Source organism: Sciurus vulgaris (genome assembly GCF_902686455.1).
Source record: "Sciurus vulgaris genome assembly, chromosome: 4".
NCBI classification, from domain to species: domain Eukaryota; kingdom Metazoa; phylum Chordata; class Mammalia; order Rodentia; family Sciuridae; genus Sciurus; species Sciurus vulgaris.
Window position 1 is genome coordinate 3,189,939 of NC_136464.1, and position 24,000 is coordinate 3,213,938.

Below are 24,000 nucleotides of genomic sequence, written 5' to 3' on the forward strand. Positions count from 1 at the left end.
TTTGTTCTAGGAGTGCACCAGGAGCAGTTTTGGAGGAAATGTAACAGATGAAACCATCCTTTCAGCCTTTAAAGACCCCTTTAACTCTACCCCATCCACTTGTGGTGCGCTGTTTCAAAAGCCAGGGAAGAGACTTCTCTGTGCGGCGTGGCCGTGGGGATGTCGAAGGCCGCAGTCTTGGCCCCGGGGCCAGTGGATCTGGACCGTGTAAGCGTCAGGACCAGGGATGGAGGGGAAGCCTTAGTACAGTCTTCTAGCTGAGAGGAAGGTGAGAAGTCACTGGGGCGGGGAGACAGACATGCTGCCTGTCCCAGGCTCTTGGAAATTTCATCTGGGACAGCAAAGCTGTTCTCTTCAGCCAGGACAACAGACCCAGACTTCAGATCCTCCCTCAGGAAGAGGAGGCCCCAGCTTGTACCTACCAGTAGTTTGAACAGTCAGACAACAGGCAACCCCCCCCTGCTAATGCAGGATGCTCACCTAACCTCACTGCAGGGCCCACCCACAGAGTGTCCTCGGGGTCCAGTGGGCTCGGCACGTGCCTGCCGGGCCCTGCAGGGACTGAGCCTCTCCAGAGCCTGGAGTGGGTGCGCCCGCGGACAGCCCGCTTTGCGCTTGCTTATTACTGTTCTCCAGCTCTGGTCAGTACCCTGAAAGGAGATAAGGGCCTCGGCTTCTCTTCTTGGGGCTGGCATGTATGAGCCCACTCGCCATGTGTGACTCCTGTGTATGATTCATTCCAGAGCAGTTTTAGTCCTCATAAAATATTCATTTTGGTTGTGCAGGGCCCTGTAATTGCCATCTCTCACCCTGAATTATTTATACCTTGCACAGACTGACAAAGCTTTGCCATGCGGCCCTGGATGAATCAGAAACACGGATCTTTGCTGCCAACTGCATTATAGTTTCACAAAATATGGCCCCAACGTCATTCTGGGCTGCCTCATCTCTAAATCCAGCTTTTCTTGATTTGACATTTTCTTTACTCCTCCATTGTCTTAGTCAGGCGGAAAGGTTGCCTCTTAACTCCGAGCAGCAGCCTCCTTGCTGGCGTTAGAGCCGCTGTGCTTGAGACAACTAATGTATCTTTATTGCCCTTACTTTTTTATGCTCGGTAACAGGACAGCGCCCGGGCTCACTTTAGAGCCATATATTATACATTAGCCATAAAATGATGCAAATAGTCCTGAATACTCTTCAAACAGATAGTGGAGATCAGCCTGGATCAAGCTGCTTGTCACAAAAACAGAAAATAAAAGGTGACGTGGGAAGTCAGGCCCGGTGGCCTGCTCCTGAGCTGCAGGCTGCAGCAGGCCTGGGACCCAGCGTCCCAGGTGGGGCTGGAGACGGTCTGGGTTTCTCTGTGGGCAGCAGGCACTTTGGGCGCCTGCTCTGGGCATCCTGAGTGCATGTGCTCGCCCCGAGGTCTGCACACCGCAGCGGCTCCGGCTGGCGTCTGCATTCCAGCCTCAGGACTCCTCCACCAGGAGTGTACCTGCTCTCCCACTGGCTCCCGCGCACCCTGACCCGCAGACAGCGTAGCTAGCCAGGAGGACACAGGAATCCCGGGCGAAGGTGAGGAGGCAGGCCCTGGCCGGGTGGAGCCAAGCTCCCCACGCCCCTCCTGAACCAGAACAGAGAGCGGCCCCTTCGACTCTGAACATTGGTGGCACTTGATTCTGAGGGGAGACAATGGCGACCTGCGGAAATGCCCCGGAAGACTCCTGGCACCGCAGGGCTGCAGAGATGATGTGTGAGCTTCTCCAGCGTGGGGCCGTGCGGGGTCCTGGGGAGCCGAGCAGGGCTTACCGTGATTTTAACACCTTGGTCCTTCCCTGAGCCACAGAAAGGGATTAATTTATGGCTCCTGGCTCATCAACAAAGGAGGTGAAGAGAGGGGCTCGGTGCTGCTCCGAGTAATGGATGACCTGTACACACATTTCTCTTGTATATGTTGACACGCAGGAGTAATGAAGGCGCGGCTTGGCGCACATGTGCCCCTCATTAAGCTGCATTACCTGCATTAAAACTAATAATTGCCACTCAGAGCTGCGTGCCCATTAATCATTTATAATGTTTTAATAAGTTTTTAATCAGGACCTAAAAGGCTAGAGAGCCGGCATAGGCAGGTTCGACACTGGTGTCCTCCGTGCATGCACAGGCTTGATTTAAAATGTGATTTTTTTATTAATAATTCAGCCTATGAAGAGGATAGTTCTTAATTAAGCAAGCTGGCGTGGATGGGGGGAAATGTACATTGGAGCAGGAAAAGATTAACAAGCTCCTTCCCACTTGGAGATCGAGAAAAAATAAAAACACGAAAGCTGGCCTCGCACTGGTTTTGAGCATGAGCTTGGTGGCCGGCAGAGGCCAGGATGGCCAGACAGACACCGCCGGTATCTTCAGATCCCCGCAAACGCACACACGGATGGCGGGAGAGGTTTGAAATCCTGAGTCGGGACGAGCACAGGCGCTTAATCTCTGCACAACCTGTGAAAGTCTCCCCTGGAGCTGGCAACAAGTCAGGGGTGCATCTGATGGGAGCCAAGTGATGCTGGCATTTTCCTTAAATAAGGAGCTTCGTGATCAGAGCTGGCAAATAGAGCAGTGTCCAGAGGGAGTGAGGAAGCTGTTTTAATGAGCCCGCAGCGAAAGACAAAATACAGACTGATTGACAGGGCTAGTGATCTGCTGGGGAAATAATGTCAATGCTGCATCGCCCATTAGAAATAGAGAAATAGGTAGAGGGGGAGAAGAAAGATAGGCACTTGAAACAAGCACCCCAGTGTAAATATAGTGCACTTCACATTTCTTTTGTGTTGTGCAGTTGACTTCTTTTAAACAGATAACCTTATCAAAACTATCACGAAATATCAGCAACCGTTACAGAAAACACTAACCGGAATTGCTGACAGCCGGCCGAGGGGCCGGCCAGCGCAGCGTGGAACTCGGGGATGCGTTTGCCATTAGGGTGTCTACCTGGGTTGTACTTATCTGAGCACATTAAAACCACCCGGAAAAGTTTAATGCAAGTCACACAAATTCCCCCAAACGGAGCCCTGGGCCGGGATCTGCTGTGGACGTGGATATCGAGCTGGCCGGCAAAGCCATTAAACCCCATCAGATCTCTTTGGCATCATTTTAATGAGAATCATTGCAAAAGTACAAGATCATGGTATCTATAAGTGCCTCTTGACAGCTGCTGCTGAAATTGTGATGGAAAGAAAAACCATTATAGCAGAAATTTAGCGATAAGGCCCTTTGGAGGGACGGTGGGGCCTGGTGCGGCTCTAGACCGCGAAGGGTTAATTTTCTAAACCTAATAATGTTCGATAGTGAGGTATTTGTCAGGAGATAAAGAAGTGATAGAATCTGGGAAGTGGGTCCCTTGGCGATTGTAGTACAAATATTGTTAATGCGGTGTGGTTACTACAGCGGAGGGAAGTAAAATAGCTGGGGTCCACTAGAGACGGCTCTGCTACACTAGAGCAGATTCCCCAGACAAAGGCCAGCAATTGTTGAACTGCAAGTCAAGCCGTGGATATTTCCAAATCCTTACACATCTACATTTACATGCAGGATATCGTGCGTGCCCGGGGAACGCCTCCCGTGGAGACCAGGTCCTCCCAGGCGGGCGGGGAGCCCAGCCTGACCTCTTGCCTGGGGGTGGGGGGAGGCCCCCGACAAAGGAGATGTGGCACAGCTGTAAAACTCAGTGCTGTCGCCCTCTGCTCCCCCCCCCCGTCATTATGACGTCATGCAGGCACTACAAGTCTATGAGACCCATAACTTGAAATGTACAAGAATTTAATAAGTCTGGTGTTAAAGCAATTTGTCATGGCATATTTGAAGAATAAATCAGACTAATGGAGCAGATTTTTCCTCTCGTATGGCATTAAAGAACGTGAGCCCAGTCATCGCTAATGGCAGGAGTGAGAGAAAAAGAGAGGCCTGACATTAAGACCCTTGCATTTTGGAAATCCGATACGTATTGACCTGTGTACTGCCTGTGCACAGATCTGATGTCAGCAGAATGTAGTCGTGTATGGGAACTGCTCATTACAGGTTTGTGAGGGGAGCACATTGTGCAGCGCCCGGCTGATCGGCTAGAATTGCTCAGGATCAATACTCCAGCGACTGATGGCCGGGCATGCACACACCACAGCTGTGGCCACTGCTTTCAGGGACTTCCCAGTAATTAGCAGGGACCTCGAGGATCACTCCGTGGCCACTCTCTTATCAGTCAGGGAAAAGGCTCTTAAAGGCTCTATCTTTTAATTTGACTCTTAACTATTTCATTTCAATAGTGGGGTGAGGGCTGCAGCCACCCACCCCCCAAAGGCCTGCCAGTCTACCCTTGCTCTTGCCTGCTCCTCTGGGGCAAGACTTTCTTTGTACAGGAAGTGAAATTGACATAACATGGGGTCAACCATTTCGGAGTGAACGATTCGGTGGCTGTGGGGCAGTCCCCTCCCTAGTTCCAAACACTGTCTTCCCCCCACCAAGGAAGCCCAGGCCCCTGGAGCAGCTTTTCCCTGCACTACAGTGGCTGGTGACTTCCAAACTGGACCTTCTGCATTCACTTTTCCTCGTCCAGGCTACTGTGCATTAACATAGCAGTAGCTAAAAGGTGTGGGGACCCCATCTGGACCAGTCTCCTTGCAGCCCGTGGAACCCTGGACACTGTCACCAAAGGGTGATTCACACAGTTTTGATTGATGAGCTGAAGGCCTACCCACCGGTTTGAGTGTGCTGCTTATTAAGAGCACCACCTTAAAACCGAAAATCAAGCCCATCCTGTAAAAGGTACCATGTTTTTTATTCCAGACTCAGATTTCCCAGGTTGCCCACTGTTGAGAGCTGGGAGCGAGGTTGCCCCTCCTATAGGATGGGCTGGGACCTGGGAGGACACTTGGCTCTGTGAGAAGCCAGAGCCCTTTGTGGGGCGTGTGGCTACTCAACTGTGTCGAGGCCACAGCACATCACTGGCCCTGGCTCTGCCTGGATCATCTTTCCACGCAGCCAATCAGGGCCACCTCTTCCTGTGCCGGGACTCACATTTTCAAGCCAAACCAAGTCCTGGACCATGAAAGATTAAACAAAAATATTTTAAAAACCACACAGAGGGGTGCTGAGGTGCTGAGAAGTGGGGGATTTCAAACAAGGGTCCCATGCAGGAGGCACAGTTCCAAGAGCTCCAAGTTCCCTGGCCCCCTCGGTCACAAGGGTGCACTCGCGGAGCCCCGGCATTTCTGAGGAACCCATCCGTTTCTCCTTTGACCAGAGGGAAGGAAGTCATTATTGCATGATTAGTGGCTTCACTTAGGTAAAAACAGTGGTGTCAGGAAGGGCGCGAGGATGGCCTGTACTCATCACCGGGCGCCTGCGGGCGGGGTGATTTTGTCAGTGACGTGGCCACTGGTCGGCTGCAGCTCTCCGTGCGGTGGGGAGGTTCCAGGCTGCCTGGGAACCTGCGGGAAGGATGGTGTCGGATGAAACGCAGCTCGTCAGCTTTTCCCTGACAAACCAAATTCATTCCTTATGTAATTGATAACGGCCTTGGCCAATTATTTCACACATTACAATACACAGAGGCCCCCTTTGCAGGTTTTGCAGGGCTGTAATTAGCTATGCTAATATCCCCTTTATTGGCCCTAATATTGCTCAACACCTTTTGCCATCCTGGAGCCCACTGGAGCCCCATGGCCTGTCAGGACCGCTGATTATTGAGAAGGATAGCTTTAATCAAACATAATTGCAGTTAATTTTTCTCTCCTGCTCTCTGTTGCCAGCGTCTAATGCCACGGACTCCTTGATATTCCATTAAATTACAATTAAACAGCCTCCTTTGTCTCTGATTGTCCTGAACAACACCACAAAGTTCTGTAGCCGTTTAAAGGAGAGCTGTTTGGTCCTAATTGCCTGCTAGCTCACAAAGGGCCAATTTACACAATGCCCATGTAGAATTTAAACAGTTCATAATGTAATGGATATTACACAGGAGCCTAACACTACAATTAAAATGATTTTCATCAGATAGAGAAGCTCTGGTTAATCAGCTTCATAAAAGTAAATATAAATGAACTAATTCATAGTTTAAACACACAGAAACGAAGCCGACTTTGAAATTAGTTATGTGGTGGGGGCTCGCCCCTCATCCTGTGGTCCCCACACTGGGCTTCCGTGCAAATGGTGGACAGTGATTTGTTTTAGTCCACTTTAGAGCATCTTGGCTGGCTGCCACTCTGCGCTCACGTGGTCACTGGAGTTGTTCTGTCCCTTCTTCACTGGGAGCCGAGGGCTGTACTGGCCCAGCAGGAGGGAGGGAGGGCCTGGGAGTTTCTAGCTTGAAGGAGGCATCAGGCCCCCTGGCCCTCCATCACCGTCCTCCCGGCTCAGGGTGCCACATGTCCCCACCCTCATCACAGGGTGCTGCGGAGTTAGAAGAGGGAACTGCCCGCACTCGGCCCTCCCGAGACTGAGAGCACCAGGGTCGGCTCCCTAACGCTGTGTGCTGCGGAGGAGACCCCATTTCCAGTGCCGGGACCGCGCCTCCCCACTGAGGACAGCTCCTGAGAACTTTCCGGGGTCTGTGAGCTGTTTCCGAGTAGAACACTACCGGGGAGCAGTGGATGTGGAGCAGTTTGTCTCTAGCCGCTGTCTTCCCCTCTGCCTGGGAGAAACAAGTAAATAAAGCCCATATTTCAAGCTTGATTTACTCTGGTACCTACTGTGAAAGATGATGACTCTTTAGGGAAATAAAGACGGGGTCAGGGAATTAGTGCACATAATGGTCATTTTGCTGTCGGGCAGCAGATGCAGGGAAACACACTGTACACAATTAAGCATAATGTACTAATGACAGGTTAGAATTTTTATCGCCTCTTTGCGATCGAGCAGCAAATCCATGTTTAGCAGTAATAAAGAGTTTATTGGTGCTAAAGCCAAAGATTTTCTGACATAGGAAGGATTTTTCCTTTCATAACAAGAGTATTAAATCCTTTGTGTCCTGGACTCCGGAAGTGAGATATGCAAAGCGGTTGTCAGATACTTCTTAGGAGAATGGCAACCGAGGGGTAAGGGCTCTGCTGCCAGGCACTCAGTCTTCTTGCCCCTCCCAGCCTGCAGGTGTGTCCGGGCCAGCTCTTGCTGCAGGGTGCGCGCCCGCTCTGTGTGACAGGACAGTGTCGCGCTGCACCTCTGCCTGTGAATACTCAGCGGAGTGCCCCAGGCCCACTTCCAAAACGCAGGCAGGAGACGAGCACCAAGCCCTGTTTCCCATGGGTCTTTCTCTGTCCTTACAGAGGTTGCCGTCACCTGGCGAGGAGTCTGGTGACTGTGTGCTTGACTTCCTTTGAGTCACTGGGGCCTCCGTACTGAAGGACCCTGCTCGCCGGTGGTGTTTGCTGTGGATCTTTCTGAAGAACTTGGCCTGCCCTGGGACAGCAGTCTGTGATTGCCACATCCAGAGGGAGGGGCAAGTGCACACGTCTGTACTGCCACACAGCGGACCCCACGGACACTCAGAACACCTCTAGGCCCAGCACCCAATTTTGTTGTTGAGGCCCTGGGGGTCTCTTGGCAATCAGGGCTGGGGCGAGGGCTACCTGGGATATCTTCAAACCTGCTCTGCTCTCTTAGAGGTAATAGGGTGAACTGGCTAACAAGACATCCAGGAATAAAGCAGCCTCCTCTGGAGGGGGAGAACATCTTTTATTTCACACAAAAAAAGCTCCCACTGCTGGCTCCATGCAGGTACCTCTGCAGATGAGCAGCTTCTCGGGCCGGCGCCTGCTCAGAAGATTAGCCGGGTGTAATGTGGGGCGTAATTGCACCGCGTGGCTGTCCCCCAAGTGAAAACCTAATTGCCTGACAGGACGATAACTTTGTGGCGCCCTCACCTTGTTAGGCCCTTTCTGAGGCAGTGTGGCCGCAGGTGCGCCTAATTTACCTCGCCACAGAACGTGTGGAGTTTAATTGCACAGTGGTTGTTAGGAAAAATTGGTGGGTGGAATATCAAGTGACTTGCCGTAGCTGATGGCAGATGGTGTGAGGAGGCATTGTGAGCTAAGTGTATAGGTGAGGTGAGTTAATAAAAGATGTAAATTCTGGCCTAAAACAGCTAGGCCTCACGGTATGTAAGAGAATTTAATTAAATGGCCGCCACTCTTTCCCCATCGACTGGGTTTTTCTCTGCCACATCCAGAGTCTTCCAGGATATGTTGAGGTACCAGTAGAAACCAGCCTCTGTCCACAGAGTCTTTGCATTTTCTGATATTGTAATTGCCATCGAGGAACCTCAAACAGGAAAGACTGAGCTCAAGGAAATCGTGTGAAACCTCACAGAATGTTAATCATCACCAAGTAGGACAGATGATACTCTGGGAGCAAACAGAAGGTTTTGGGGTAACCTTGCTGGGAAGGATGCTCTGACCCCCGAGGACAGGAGATGTGTTGGCGTGCCTGCTTGACCTCATAGCGGACAGATGTGGCCTGTGCAAGTGGAAGCGGAGAGTCCCGTCACCCATGGGTGGTGGTGCTGCCCAATGTCTGCCCATTCAGACCCAAAGCCAGTTTGTCCCTGAGCTTGCGGGAATGGGGAGGACGGCACGTGGTATTCTTGACACAGCACCTCAGCTTTGTCAGGACTCCCAAATCTGACTGCCACAGGACCCCAGGGCAGGACTTGGCAGGGACAGAGCTTGATCTGGAGTCTGGCCTTGACACTCCCACCCTGGAGGCCATCCTTGCACTCATGCAGGTTTCCTGACCACACCGAGAACTGTCAACTGTACCCTTACACTCGGAGACCATCCCTCAAAATCATTGTTGCTACAATTCCTTCTTCTTGAGAGTTACTGTGACTTTTAACATCTGTTTCTGAAAGTACATTTGCCTAGGCAGGGCTGTCCTCTGGAGCAGGGATTGACAGGTCAAGATGTAGCACATTGAATTGCAAATAAACAGATCTTTTTTATAGTAGAGGCATGTCCCAGAGCAAAACAGAGTCATTTGTTTCCTGTCCCAAATTCAAACGCAACCAGGCATGCTGGGTTTTTACTGACCGAAGCCAGAGCCCTGTCTGGGCGATGCTTTCCCAAAGGGTAATGGCTGGTCGTATGAAGACCCAGGCAAGCGAAGGCCAACCCAAAAGTCACAGTTGTCATGCAGCTTGGGGATCACGTGCCAGACACGTGGAAGCCAGGGCTCTCCTGGATGCAGGAGAGTCCTTGTGCTGGCCTGTGGGACTGGGCACCCTGCAGCCTGGCCTCTCCTCCTCACAGTGCTGCCCACTGCCGGGACAGCCAGGCACAGCTGCAAGTGGTCTCCACTGTGCCCTGGAAGGAGTGCTTTTCAAAAGGTCGGTCTTTTGCCTAATGATTCTAACTGTCCGTACTTTATGTTTTTGTAGATTCTTCCTAAAGTTCTTCCTCAAGTGCAATCAGAACTGTTTGAAGAATGCGGGCAACCCTCGGGATATGCGGAGATTCCAGGTATGCACCCCGAGGGCACACCCCCGGCCCCGCTGGCTGCTCCCGCAGGGTTTGAATTCACTGATTTTGCATTTGTTCAGAAAACAACCTGTGGTCTGAGACTTCGCTAGTTTGATAACTCGTCTGAATAGAAATGATCTGGTGTCTTCAGTGTGCTGGGTTCATGACCTAATGTCAGCTCTGAAAATGTAGCCGTGTCAAAAATCTTGTAGAGATTGATGACCAATCGATTGATCATCGATTTTCGTTTGGGGAGAATCATAATGCCACCCTTCAGGCAAGCCCAGGGTCTTGGACCCTCCTCACATGGAGGTCTGCCCCTGCCTAATACAGGTTTCTACAAACTTCGGAATGCTCACTCAGCCTCCTCCACCTGTCCCCAAGTTCAGGGACCAATTAGTTAGAATAGCGTTCGTATTTTTCTTACCTTTGCGAATGGTCAGGGGCTACATCAGGGTAAAGTTACTCTGTACACATGATGGATTATTTTGCTAATTTGCATAGTATAAATATTCTGGGCTGGAACACAGGGCTGCTGGTGGTACCTAGGCTAACGGGAGTGAATACTAGATTGGATGAGTTGCCAAGCAAGTCTCATTTTGGACATAGACTGTTTTCCATCAAAGAGCTCAAAGTGTTTTCAGGAAGTTCATGATGCTTCCGTCCTCTATGGATGCACTTTAGGGAAGCAGGTGGAATCCGTGCTCCCTTGTAGCTCATCAGGAAGGCAGGACCCTTGCCATTCCTCCGTGCCCACAGTGGCCTCTAGCTGGGGAGTGCTTCTTGCAAACTGTTGGGCCTGCTCCTGTTTTTCACGCACAAGGCTCCATGGGGCATGGGTGATATTGATCCATCTAAGCAGAGTGGAGGTCACACTGGGCCGAGTGGCTGTACCCTCTTTGTCTCACAGCTGACCCAGCATAGCATCAGTCAAAGGCAATCTCCTGGTTGACCGTGGAGCTGAAGTGACTAGAAGGACTTCCTCTGGTCTCCTTAGCTAATCTTCCTGCCTCTTGGAAGGTTTAACTGGACTTAGGGTATGTCAGGGCTCACGCTGCTCTCCGCTGGCTTCAGCACCTTCCCGAGGTGCTTGGCAGGGCTGGCCTGGGCAGGAAATGCAGAGCATGGCTGCCTTCTCTGCTGAACTGCACTGTTTTCCCTGGCGACTGACCTAGATAGGGATGACAGTCCAACTCGCTGTCTTTTAGTTGTATTTTTACCACTTCTTGTTTCTTTAACATGTGGCCTAAACGTTTGAGAAGGGTCAGATCCCAGGCTCAGCCCTGGCCGTCTGCATCATGCTTGGCGGATGCGTTCAGGGAGTTCCCTTTGTGCCCAGACAGGGCCTCAAGTGGACCCCAGGAGGGCACCTGAGTGCCCAGGAGTAGCCCTTGGCTCCTCCAGTTAGGGCAGCCTGGCCCAACATGGTGGCACCAGTACACCACTGCCAAGAGCAGTGCCAGGCTCCCAGGAGCAGTGCCAGCATGTGCAGTGGTGGCACTCACGGCTGGAGGTGCAGCGGCCCAGTGTTCCTGAGACTTCTGGAACCCTGGCAGGTCCAAGGCGGAGACAGCGTCAGGGAGGCTGCCCTGGTGGAACGTGGGGGTGAGGGCCTACTGCCCCTGCTCCACAATCTTCTGTGGGACATCGGATTTAGAAAAGGCCAGTTACCCTGCTTTCATGCATTCATAATAGACACAGCTTCAGCTTCTCTCTCAGTTGGGAGTGTTGTTATTTCTTCGTGGGTTTTTTGTTTTGTTTTTGCAGTACTGGGGAGGAACCCAGGGCCTTGTGCATGCTAGGGCAGCTCTCTGCCACTGAGCTACGTCCCCAGTCCTTGGCTTCTCTTTTAAATGCTTAATAATACTACTTATTTTTCTTTAATCACTTCTATTCATTAATTTGAATAAATTAATTTTATTAATAAACTTTATTTTTATTAGAGCAGTTTCAGATTTAGAGAAACATTCTGTAGAAACTCCCTTATGCCCTGCGGTGCCTCCCCACAGTTGTCCCACGATTAACATCTTTGGTGTAGCGCTCTTTACATCTGATGAACCAACACTGATGGTTGTTCTTTACCAGCACCCGCCACAGCCTTGACCTTCCACCATTCATGGTACCTGGCTGTTGCTACTCACTGCCTCCCAGGGTAGTGTGGCTCTAGGACCTGCCTCCTCACCTGCCCAGCTGGGGCAGTGATGCAGACTTCTTCCATGCCCAAGCCAGGCCCCGGGAGCCCCACTGTGAGACCGGGCTGGCCTGGCTCACTCGCCTGCTATTCCGCAGGCTCCACACCTCGTGGACCCATTCATTAAAGAGAAGGGTCAGGGCCAGGTTGAACTTTGCCGTTCCCTGGGTCCATTGTGGATGCTTATGACAGGCTCACCTGGGAAGGTAGGCGTATGGTACCAGCAGGCTGTCCCTGCTGGTGGGCTTCTTATCTTCCTCTCCCAGGAGGCATCCGAGGGTACAAGGAGCTGTCCCCTCCCCCTTGCCTCCTCCGAGCCCCATCAAAGACTGGAGCCACTCTCTCCCACCCAAAGGACAGTGCCTGCCCTTCCCGCCCTTCCCAGGAACTTGAGAAAGGATACCTTCCTGGGTTTGAAACACTTCCACCATTCAAATTCAATGTGGTCTTTTCAGAGGCAAAAATGTTCATTACCAGGCATTAAATGTAATTGTAAAATTGACTCAGGGATCATTTGCTGATAAAATGTGGGTAGAAGGACGGGTCCTGATTTATGAAGCCTTTTTTGGGCAACTGAATCCTCAGCTCTTCAAGGGAGGCTGGTCTCAAGTGAACTAATTTAAATTAGATAAACTATCTAATCAATATGTGAACAGATCAATCAAAATAGCGACTTTAAAATGAGTGGCTAGAGGGTGTTTCTGAAGCTAATGGCCAGAAGAATATTTTTCTGCATTGAATTCACTTGTTAGCATAATAAGAGATTAAACCATAATTAGCGGAGCAGGTTTTTGAAAAGATGCAATCCCGAGTCAAAACAAAACAAAACAACCCACATTAGCCAAAAAAGCTGTGAAGAGCCTGCGGGCGGGGGAGTGTGCTCTGCAGTGTCTGTGGTGGCTTTTCCTTGGCCTCACGGTGGCCAGCTCATTTCAAGTCCACTTCCTCTTTGCAGGTTGTTGTATCGACAACAGTCAACGTGGACGGCCACGTGCTGGCTGTGTCCGACAACATGTTTGTGCACAACAACTCCAAACACGGGCGGCGAGCCCGCCGCCTGGACCCGTCAGAAGGTACGGCCCCTTCTTATCTGGAAAATGGTAGGCACATGCTACACGTACTTTTTTATTTGCGATGCTTCTTTTCCTTTGCACCGTTCTTTTTGTGGACTCGTGTGGAATTGCTCTCACCGGGCTGTGCGTGCTCCCTAGTGGTGGTGGTGGGGTCCCCAGGGCCCAGGGGCCAGGCGGCCGGGCTTCCTCTCCCTTTGTCAGGTGGTCACCTCACCTGCGCAGCCTTCATGTTCTCAGCTTGTTTCTAAGCTTCCTCTTGCTTACAGCTTTTCTTGAAGTTTTGATTTATTTGGTTTTATTTGGGCTTGTTGGAAGCGCCCCTCCAGAAGCTCATCCCCAAATACTTGGCTCATGCTTCAGTGGGTGGTTACACCCTGGTCCAGTCTGCTCAGGAGGGACTGTGGGGACCACTTCCTGTCCCTGGGTGGTGTGTGTACAAGTTGGGGGGAGGGCAGGGGGCGATAAAAACAGCATAAAATTTTTTTTCTTGCCAAATGCTTCCAATTGATGGACTTCTAGTTTTACTTGTTAAAAGGGAATTTCCTTGAGAGGGTAGGTAGGGACCAGTGTCCTTGGACATCAGGATCAATCTCAGCCACACTTCCCAGCCCCTCAGCCCATCTTCTTCCTGCTGGTGCTGGGTGCCCACTATTTTTCCATCGCAGAAAACAGGAGCCACTTCCTCCTCCCTCCAGTGTCTCATAGTAATCATGAGATGCTGAGCAGTCTGAATCGTTAATAAAGCAATGTGAGAGTTTTGAAAAGTGAATTGCCAACAAAACAGCATAGTGAAACCCGTTAGAGCACAGAGGGTGTACAACCAAAGCTTTGAAACAAATCCTGCACCCAAGGTGGCGAATTCGAGAGCCACGCTGCCCAAGTGAGGCAGAGGCAGATGCAAGGAAATGAACGAAGCTTGTGTGGATTGTCACAATGAAACACGATTCAGACGTGGAAACTGGAAGACGATTTATGAATCTGCTGTGGTCCACAAAAATAAACTAATTTGTTTTTCTACATTAATGACTAAGGTATAAGAGAACAAAAATATAATAATTAAAGGTCGCCTTGAGCACCGGAGTCATTAGAGGCGGTGACGTATTGTTTATCTGCTTCCTATGCACTGGAGGTAGGTGTGTGTTTTGCTTAGCAACCATCACTAATGAGGCTCACAATTAAGAAGGTTGAATCCCCGGTCCTCAGCTCCTTGCTTCCCCAGAGAGCTGGAGCTCCAATGCGATAGGTTCAAGGAGGCCTCCTCAGCCCTCTGGTGTTAGGTTGTCGTCTGAGTCCAAAATCAGCCTCCTCTAATGAGCTATTATGATCTGAGCAAAGTACAAGTATTTATTTTTGTAAGTAGCATGAAAAAGCATTTGACTGTAAGCAGAAAAGTAGCATTTAGAAAAATAAAGGCCACTCGTGGGTACCTTGGAGATAAAACCCAACTAGTCAAAAGCTATTTATGGAAGCAGGCTTGCTCAGAATGTTTTTGTTTATCAGTATTTGGTCAACACTTGGACCAAGTCACTTTCTTGCCAGCGATTGCAGTGCCTTGTCCCATCCTAGAAAGCCACTCATGATTTTAAAGTGCAAATAAGCGACTCAGATCCCTAGCATGAATGTGGCCTCAAAATCCCTCCTAGGTCAAGGGGGACTTTATCGCAACGAGTGACTGGGGCACAAGTGCCCTGCAGGAGATGCCAGGGCTCCCGTCTGGTTTCCATCACTTTCTGGAGAGCTGACACTTGGGAAGCTCATTTTAAGGCCTGTCCATTTCCTTTCAAGAGCCTGTGTGCTGCCTGGTGCCCGGTTAGTGTGCACGGGGTGGGGTGCTGGCTGCCAATCAGCCCTGCGTTCTTCAAGGAGAAGGCACCCCCTAAACCACAGCTCTGCGCTCCTGTGCAGCCTCTCCCGGCTAACGCCTCATTATCCAATCATCTAATATTCACCAGCAGTGTGTACACACTTGCTGATGGTTTCCAAGTAAACTAATTCCCCCTGCTGCTGCGGTGGATGTCTGCCACGGCGTCCTTTGAGCTCACAAAAAGCAAGGCAGATTATTTACAGTATTGAACACAAGTGAGGGGAAAACAACCATTCCACCTTCCAGCACAACACAGTAGAACCGGCTTTCATTTCTTTTCCTTGTCACTTGTCCCCTCGTAAACGACTCCAGCCCTGTTTAAACCTTACGAGAGCCCTGCCCAGCACCCGGCCTGCAGCACAGAAGCGATTTGCATGCCAAGTGCCGTAATGCGGTTAGGTTTATGCAATAAGGACAACTGAATCCAGGCTGCGGGGCTTTAGCGAGTTAAAGGGAACAGATGGCCCTAGGAGAGGTAAAGGTATAATCCTATCAGCTGGAGTATCAGCCAGCCATCTGGACATCCCAAGCACAATTACAAGACATTTTAGCAGGCAGAACAAAGAAGTCTTCACGAGGCAAGATTAGGCCTGTTTGAGTGCCTCAATATTGTGAATGCAGAGAAAGGTGACAAATGCTGTGATATTACTCAGGAGAGCTGGCTGATTAACAGGAGCGGGCGGGGAGGCTGTTTCCTGAGAGCGTGCCGGAGATGGTGGAGGCACCCCAAAAGAAAGAAAGGGAAAAACCAGTATTTTGGTCAATGACGTTGGGCCCCCAGTTGAGCTGCACTCGCTCTTGGGTATGCTCAACCCCTGCCCTGGGGCTCCCTGGCCGCAAGGCAGACTGGCCCATGGCGGCACCTGGGGCGCCAGCTGTGGGAAGGCATCATCAGTGCCAAGGGTGGTCTTTGCGAGGCCGCTTCTCCTGAGTAGGCTGAGAGGAGGCTGCGGAAACAGGCCACGCTGGGCACGTCAGACCTGCAGGGGACACTCCATACTCCTTCCTCCAGACCTGCCAGCCCTGGGCCCCCTGGAGGCTGGGCCAGGCCATGCTGCTCCCACTTAGGGTTCTGTTCCAGGGCTGCTTCTCACCACAGGGCCCGGGAGGGCGAGGGGCACGTGGGCTCTGTCCCCTCTTCGCTCTGCTCCTCCTCTGCCATCCTCTCCTGTCATCTGCTGGAGTGTATTGTGCACTGTCTATCATTAGATCTCTGAGGCCGCCTGTGTAATTCATTTTGCTATGGTTCCCGTTGAACACATGCTCCCTCTCTATATGTGCATTGAAATGTATGCAAGTACAGGCAGAAGGGAGATGGCTATCAGCTGTGGAGGAGGCCAAGGCAGGCCTGTGTTTCCTTTCCGCTGAGAAGCACTACAAATTCCGAGATGATGTGGCTTTCCACTGGGCCACAGCTGCCAGATAGCAATCTCTTGTGCATGCAGTAGATCCTGGATTTTTTTTTCTTTTCTCACCTCCAAAGTAAATTTGTTTACTGTAATTTTTTTTTTGTGAATTATTTGCCATAATTGGCTGTGCTGATGAAGGTCACCCCCTTGGAGGAGCCTTGTCAGTCTTTAGAGAGCTGATCCTTTTCAAATGCTCTCCATGCAATTAAGAAAAGCAAATGTCATTCGGAAGCCTCAGAAATGAAAATTTGTATGAACTTATTAGCATGAAGTCAACAGCGCTAGTTAAGGGCAGGTTCCCAGTGTGTGCTCTGCGCCTCTGCTGCGGAGGGAGATGCGCGTGGAATGAGCAAATATAACCCCCGCTAGTCCAACATTAAAGCAAACAAAGGAAGGTGGCATGTCGCGGTGTGCTAAACAACAATAGCTAATGGTGATTAACTAGACGGTGCTGCAGAGCGCTCCTCTGACCCGTCAGGGAAACCTCCACACAGGGCTTCCGGAAACCCCTGCTTATGAAGATGTGCAGCCAGGTCTGACCCAAAGTCTAAAAAGATGATTTATCTGAAGCCCAGCTACACGGGGTCTCAAACAAGATGAACAACCTAATAAGGCCGCGATGTCTCGTGGAGGGCGGGCTTCAGCCGCAGAGCCGTGAGGAAGTGAAGCCAGGAAGGAGAGTGGCTTGTTCAAGCCTCTTCTCGGTCCCCAGCTCAGTCACTACAGTTCTTGACAAACGGGCACCGCCGTTGGTCGGTGTGTGCCATGGATGAGCCCCAGGACAGAGGCCGCCCTGAGGCTGGGCAAGGGTCACCTTCACTCCAGCCAGGAGGAAGGAGGGCCTACACACTGGGGCTTGGTGTGGGGCTCCTTCCTCTCTTGGCGGAAGGCGCAGGCCTGGCTGTTCGGGCGCCATTTTGTCCAACCCTGGCCAGGAGGCCTGCAGGACTCTGGTGACGACTTAAAGGTCTCTCGCACAGGCCCGCTGGGCTGCCCTAGCCTGTGCACCAGGGGTGATGCTCTTGGTCCACCCCAAGGTAGAGCAGGCCAAGCTCCTGAGCATATGCCTGGCCTGGGCAGGGAGGCCCTGCTGCGGAGTACCCAGAGCCTTCGCAGGTCGGGGCGTGTGAAGGAGCTTCTCCCGTGTACGGGGCCAGCGTGCAGAGGCCATCAGAGGCAGTTCAAAAGGTCTGCCAGCACCGTGTAAAGGAAAGGCTGATCAAAGCCAAGAACAAAGCTGGCCTCCACGAGGCCCGCAGCCTGCAGCCGGCCTCCCGCTCAAGGCTGCTGCGAGCATGCTGGGCCTCCTGCCTGCCCATCTTGGGGCTGTGGCCTCGTGGCCCCCTCCCCCTGCACCTCCTTCTGCTGCTTGTGCCCCGCCCCCCAGCAGGGCCGCCTCCGTGGCCGCTGAGCAGCGCCATTGTAATAACTCATGCAAATGCGAGGGCTCCCGAGACAAAGAGAGGTCAGGCCAGCGGCTCAGGGATTCCTGTCGACAAACAATATTAGATGTAAAATGTGTACCTTTGACAAAAGTATTAATACAGTGCTTTTGATTTTTTTTTCCTGATGAAAAGTGAAAAGTAGTAATTGTGGAGTGACAGAGGAAAATGAAGTTTTGAACCAAAAGGCAAAGTTCGCGGATGAAAAAACCCAACCCAATTAGCTGCTTATGAGGAATCGAAATGCGAGGCATTTGCTCTTCCATCTCCTTCAACAACCTTTTGATTGACTCTGCTCAGATCTGTACAGCAAAGCAGATAAATCGACATGCCACATGCATGCGATGTCTAATCATTTGTAATAGTCATATTTGCCCTGACACATAATTTGCTATATCAAGCCATTTTTTTCTTGCTCACTAGTATTCTGCAGCTCGGCCTTTGCTTTATAAAACATTTAATAGTTTGCTTTAAACACATCAGCATGCTGATCTACGATTGCCCTTTGCGTGCCGCCTGGAGGAAGACCCGCCTCTCCTCCCGTGGCGGCTGGCAGGACTCTCTGCAGGCGGCGCGGCCGGCGTGGCGGGTCGGGGTGCTAAGGTCCGTGTTCTCTGTCTTGTGCGAGCAGCCACTCCGTGCATCAAGGCCATCAGTCCCAGTGAAGGCTGGACCACGGGGGGCGCCACCGTGATCATAATCGGAGACAACTTCTTTGACGGCCTACAAGTGGTGTTCGGAACCATGCTGGTGTGGAGCGAGGTAAGCTGCCTCTGCCCGCCGTCCTGCCGCGGCGGTGTGCGGACGCCGGGCACACTGGGCGAAGTTCCCTTTCGGGGTGTGGTTCTGCGGCTGGGGCTCCTCCCGTGGGTGGGTTCGGGTCCCCTGCCCTGCCGGCTGGGGTGTTAGGCCTGCTGGAGGAGGACCCCCGGTGCCCGGGAACGATTAGTGCTGGGGTGGCTGGAGGCCCATCTGAGAAGACATGTGGTGGCAATTTTCCTGAGAATGATGCCCTGTGGCCTTTCCTGCAAACTCGACCCGGGATCGTTTGCAGATATTTTTCTTAAAGAACCGTAGGCCCTGAGTCTCTGGGTGACAGCTAGCAGGGAGCGTTCCGAGACGATGGTCCAATTTGTGCTCATTTTGGTAATTATATCCAACTGGCAAGCGTCCGCCTCTCAGGGCCAGCGCCGCTGAGCGTCTGTTCCTGTGTGGTTTCTGTAGCTGATAACGCCCCACGCCATCCGAGTGCAGACCCCACCGCGGCACATCCCCGGAGTCGTTGAAGTCACCCTCTCCTACAAGTCCAAGCAGTTCTGCAAAGGCGCTCCTGGGCGCTTCGTCTACACGGGTGAGTGCACGGTTCCAGCCCCTGTGGAACAGTGTGGGTGCTGCTCCCCAGTAGGAGACTCCCGGGAGGGCGTTTAAGGTCTTGTGCTCAGCCCTGGGGGCCCGTGTGGGTTGTGTTAGGTGCACAGTGCTCGTGTCTCCGTCCAAGATGGTGCCAGGTGCCAGGTACCGCCCTTGCAGTCATGCGACCTTGGGACCACCTGTCCCATCATGGGCTGTTGCCTCCCCACACACCCCATAAAATGAAATGGCGAAGGGGCTGTTCTCAGGAGCAGCAGCAGCCCCAGCTTCCCTCAGCAGCGGCCTGTGTGCCAGCCAGGCACCATGGCAGGGGCCCTTTACCCGCCTCATCTCCCCAGCCCCAGCCCTGAGACGTTACCACTGTTTAACTGCTCAAGTTGAGGCTCAGGGGAAGTCACACCTGTCAAGAGGAGCCTCCATGTGAGTCAGGTCTCTGCTCCAACCCTGGGAATTGACCCTGCAGGGTCCTGCTGGAAGGGGAGCTGTATTCTTGGAAGGTGCTGGACAAGCTCAGGTCAGCAGCAAGGGTGGCCTGTGCAGTCCCTAGTTAAGCTCAAGACTGTCTTGTATAAGTCTTTTCCATGTAAGTGCTCAACTAACCCGATTTGTTCGGGAAATGCCGTGAGCAAACCTCACCCAAGGCATGTTTGCGATTTGGTTTCTGGTCCTCCTCAGTTCTCCCAGCCGTGATACCCGAGGAATGCCTTTGACTGGGACAGTACATGCCAAAGCCGGTGGACGGGCGGGACTGGCACTTGCTGAGTACTCGTGCCTTGCGGCGCTGTGCAGTGGGCAGGTGACCACGTCTGGTGTCGGGGCCTGGCCGCAGGTCCACGACAGGCTGCCAGCAGGGTGAGGGCCTGACGCCTGCTCCGCCCACATCTGAAGGTGCCCCGAGTGGGCCCAGTCTCCACTGGGGTGCTGTCCCCTGTCTGTGACACAGAGGGTGCTGAAGCCCCTGCCCCTTTGCAGCCCCAGGAGGTTTGTGGCCATTACTTAGCCTCCTCCCTCTTCAGGAGGCTCGGGGTGAAGAAGCGTAGGAGGCAAAATGTAAGGCTTCCCCTCCCCAGGCCCAGAGGGACCCCAGGGGCGGTCCTGGACTAGGTCCCTAGGGGCACTGAGTCCCCACAGTCTAGCACCCCTACCTGTTCAGTGTGGGAGACAGGGATTGCCCCATGCTAGAGGCCACGTTCTCCCATAGGACCAGCCCAGGGGACTAGGAGCCCAGAACCACTGCTTGATGTGGGGACAGCAGGCATGGGAAAGGTGAAGCAGGCTTCACATCCCTGGCCACTTCTGGGCCTCCCTGCAAGATCCAGAAATGGAAAAAGGTTGACTTCTCTAGATGTCGAGCCGCACCCCCTGCTGTATTAAAAGAGATATCAAAGCGAGATAGTATAAAATTAGGGCATCTTTTAAATGCTTCTATCAGACAGTCCCCAACTTACAACACTTCAACTTAAGACTTCAACTTTGTGCTGCGTGAAAGTGTCCCTGGGTCTCCCTTCTGCTTCGCTCTCAAGCGTGATACTCAGTAAATTGCACAAGCTACTCAGCACTTTACTATCAAATAGAGTTTGTGTTGGATGATTTTGCCCAACTGTAGGATCACATAAATACGCTGAGCACATTTGTGGTAGGCTGGGCTGAACTGAGGCTTGGTGGTGGGTTAGGTGTGTTCGGCGAATTTCCACATAAGACATTTTCAACTTACAGTGGGTTTATCAGAACAAATCCGCATTGTAAGCTGAGGAACCTCTGCGTACTCCGACAACTAAGTGCCTTGGCTGGGCATAAAGGACAACCGCTGTGGCTGTCGATTCTGGGAATGGCCAGGGTCAGAGTCCTGCCTTGGGCCTGGTGGGACCTCCCTGGCACCGTTCCTGTGGGGCCACTGGTCTGTGCAAGCTGCAGCCACCCTATGCATATATTCTTGGGGACAGTCGGTGTGGTCCCACGTGTGCCTGAGTCCCTGGCCTTGACCATCAGGCTGTAGCCAGAGCAGGCGCTGTGCAAAGACCGACCAGGTCTTGCAGCCGTGCCAACCCTGAGCCTCCAGGTGCTGAACGTGAGACTTGGGCACATGTCTCCCTGCTCCTCTTGAGTTCCAGTGTTGCTGCTCTTCCTTGTGGAGTTTTGGCAAGGACCAGTGATACTTCTACACCGCGTCTGCCGAGCGCAGATGCTCAGTGAACAGTCCCTCGTGAAGGAAGTTAGTGACATTGAACTTCTGTTGGGGTCCATGGGAAACCTGCCTGTGTCCTCAGCCCCCTGGAGGGGATGGATTGTTCCTGAGCCACGTACTGGCACCTGCGCTTGGCGGGTGCTTGTCAGGTGATGGGTGTCCTGTGTGAACTTCTGTGTCACCGGCAAGCCCGCATTTAGCCGGTGGGACCCAGGGAGCACAGTCTGCATGTGGCAGGACTGACGTGCTCTGCTCAGGAGGTGCCACCTGTTCTCACATCAGACTGGGGCACAGTCTCGCTGGGTTCTTTACTGAGTTCAGATCTTGGCCTACACGGACTTTTTTGGCAGGGAAATCTGCGTAGCTGTCGCTAGGGTGGAGAACTTTTTTAAAGAGGGAATGTGACAGCAGAGAGGTCTAGCTCCCTTCCTTCTTCCCATTGCCTGCGGCCTGTCCAGGATTCTGTCCCCAGTGCTGCAGAGAAGGGCCCTGGGCTGAACACTTGTAAACAAATGCAGGTAAGCAGGGAGGGAGGCACTGTCTGCCACTGCCTGGCAGGCGTCACCTGGCAGTGGCCCCAATCCCCTACTCTCTCTCGGGCCAGTGGGTGGGGAAAGGGATCTGTCTCTGCAGCCTGTTGTCCTGTGGCCAGAGGCGATGCGCTCCTTGGCCGGAAGTGCCCTCTCCAGGTGTCTGGCATGTCCATCGCATCCCCCAAGGGAAGCTGAGCTGGGCCCAGCCGCAACCGCCTCCTGAGAGGCCTGCCCTCCATTTCTGCATATGGTGCTGTGCTCACCCTTAGGCCGACTGGGCTTCGTGGGCCGCAAATCCAGGCTCCTGCTGCCCAGGACTCAGGGTTTCCTCCCATGCACAGGCACTTTGAAGGAGGCTGTGCTGCAGCTCAGCCCTTCCTAGCTGGAAGCTAATTTATTGCCTCCCCCCACACCCCAATCATTAGCGGGAATATACATTTCAAACACAGTGTAAGGGATATGGGGGGAGGGTTACCTCAGGGAGCAGAGGAGAGGTGGGGTCATACCCTGTCTGACCTGGAAGCTTCTGTCTGATTTGCATTGCCCCGAAATTGATGGGGACAACGAGGTAATCACCGGGAACCACTCCCTGCTGAAAGCTGAGCCTGCCCCACTGGATGTCACGGCGTGGGCGCCGTCCCCTGGGCGTCTGGTTCCCATCAGTGTCCCAGGCCCCGGAGGCTGCCGGGACACCCTCACATTTAACCTTCCTGGCGTGGGGCCAGCCACAGGGCAGCCGGGCCAGGGGATAATGAACCTGTGTGCAGAGGAGGGGCTGCCGGCCAGCCTGCCGGAGGCTGGGAGGGACTTTGCCAAAGGCCTGAGTGATCTGTTTACAGTGACCTGAGAAATGCCGGGTTTTCAGAACCAGACCCTATTAGTCAACCCAGAGTGGGCACAGTCGGCCTCTGCGCCCAGGAAGGGGGGCAGGCCGAGCCCCATCCGTCCAGCCCCTTCGCCACCTGCCCGCCACCACTCTCGAGTCACAATTACCTTGGGAGGCTGTGGCAGTTGAGTTGATTAGCACGGTGAATTAAAAGAAGGAGTCACAAATGACATGTCCAGTGCTTCCATACTAGTCCTTAGTATTCCCAGTGCGCCTCACCCCTGTTGTAAGAAGGTCAAAAATTAGAGAGAGGGAACAGTTTTCAGGCGGCTAGCACTTAGGAGCAGAATTAACAATCACTGTGTATGTAATTGCCAGTTAATAGTAAATTGCCTTCCAGACTGTAAAAGGCAATATAAACGGGTGGGCACCGAAAATTAAATTAATGAGATATTTGCTGCATTTAAAAGCGAATAGTGCAAATTAATAACTGGGTGCAGTGCTCGTTTTAATATTTGTCTAATAGTGTACCATTTGCTTGTTTAATAATAATTAAAATAGTACTGGAATATCCTACCTGGGAAACCCACAGTAGAGGTAATTGAGCAGTTTGGCATTTGTAACGTCACCAGGAGAAACACATCAGATTGTTAAGAGTAATAAAAGAAATTATTTTTTAATTAGAATAGAAGCATTACGGTGTTGCTTGATTAAGACAGACTGGAGTTTGTATGCTTCTAATTGAAATTATGTTATCGCAAAAACTAGTTTTATAGGCATGTTCGAAAGTGTGAAGCGCTACAGCAGAAACTGCGTGTTGCTGTTTTCTTAATATGTCCATTTGGCAGAGTGGTTTCCTGGTAAACCAAAGAATGGAGGCCACTGGGGTTGGCTTGACATCAAGCGTGTTCCCAGGACACCAGGGATGGGCTGGGGGCGCTTTGACTGTTGACCTCTTGTTCTGAAGTTTGATCGACCCACCCTCAGTTTAGGGATTTCTTTTGCTCAATTTAAGAAATTATCACAAATTACTGGGAGTCAAGGTGTCTCCGGTGACAGACTGAGCCAGTTCCTGGATGGGATGTTGGCAGGCGGCAGCAAACGTCCCTGCAGTGGACACCGGGAGCTCTTGACTCGGATACCTGGACCAGCCCCAGGTCTGCGATGCGCTCACTAGATGGGAACATAAAAATGATTATTTTCCGTACAAAGACGTGCATTCAATTTCAGGCTTATGAAATCATTCCTCAGCCAGCAATTGCTGACAGTTTGTGTTTTCTCTGATGTAGTATTTATGTTTCTGTTAAAAAAAAAAAAAAAAAAAAAGACAGTGCCCAAGCACCGGCTGCATGTCAAGGGGCACTGGTTCTTCCTGAGGGCTGTCCTGCCCTGTGGGCAGCAGTTTCCCACAGAGGTTGCTGGCAGGGCTCCATGCGTATCCCCTGCTTCCATCACCTGGGAACGCTCTGGCAGTGCTGGATCCTGGGAGACCACTGGTGTGTGATTGGACATGGCGCCCCAGCACCAGGGTCAGGACTGCCCTTCGGCCGTGCCAGCTCCTGCTCACCTTCTCCCTGGCTGGAACTCCTCGAACACATCTGCAGAGCAAGTG

General features: G+C 52.2%; 1 protein-coding gene across 1 annotated transcript in view; it reads left to right on the plus strand.

The window, feature by feature from the left end:
- Positions 1-24,000, plus strand: part of EBF3 (EBF transcription factor 3) — a 148,180-nt gene that overhangs the window by 99,689 nt on the left and 24,491 nt on the right. Inside the window, 4 exon segments of the mRNA XM_079137765.1 lie at positions 9,413-9,494; positions 12,641-12,758; positions 18,105-18,235; positions 18,698-18,824. Of these exon segments, the coding sequence (XP_078993891.1) occupies positions 9,413-9,494; positions 12,641-12,758; positions 18,105-18,235; positions 18,698-18,824 (458 nt within the window).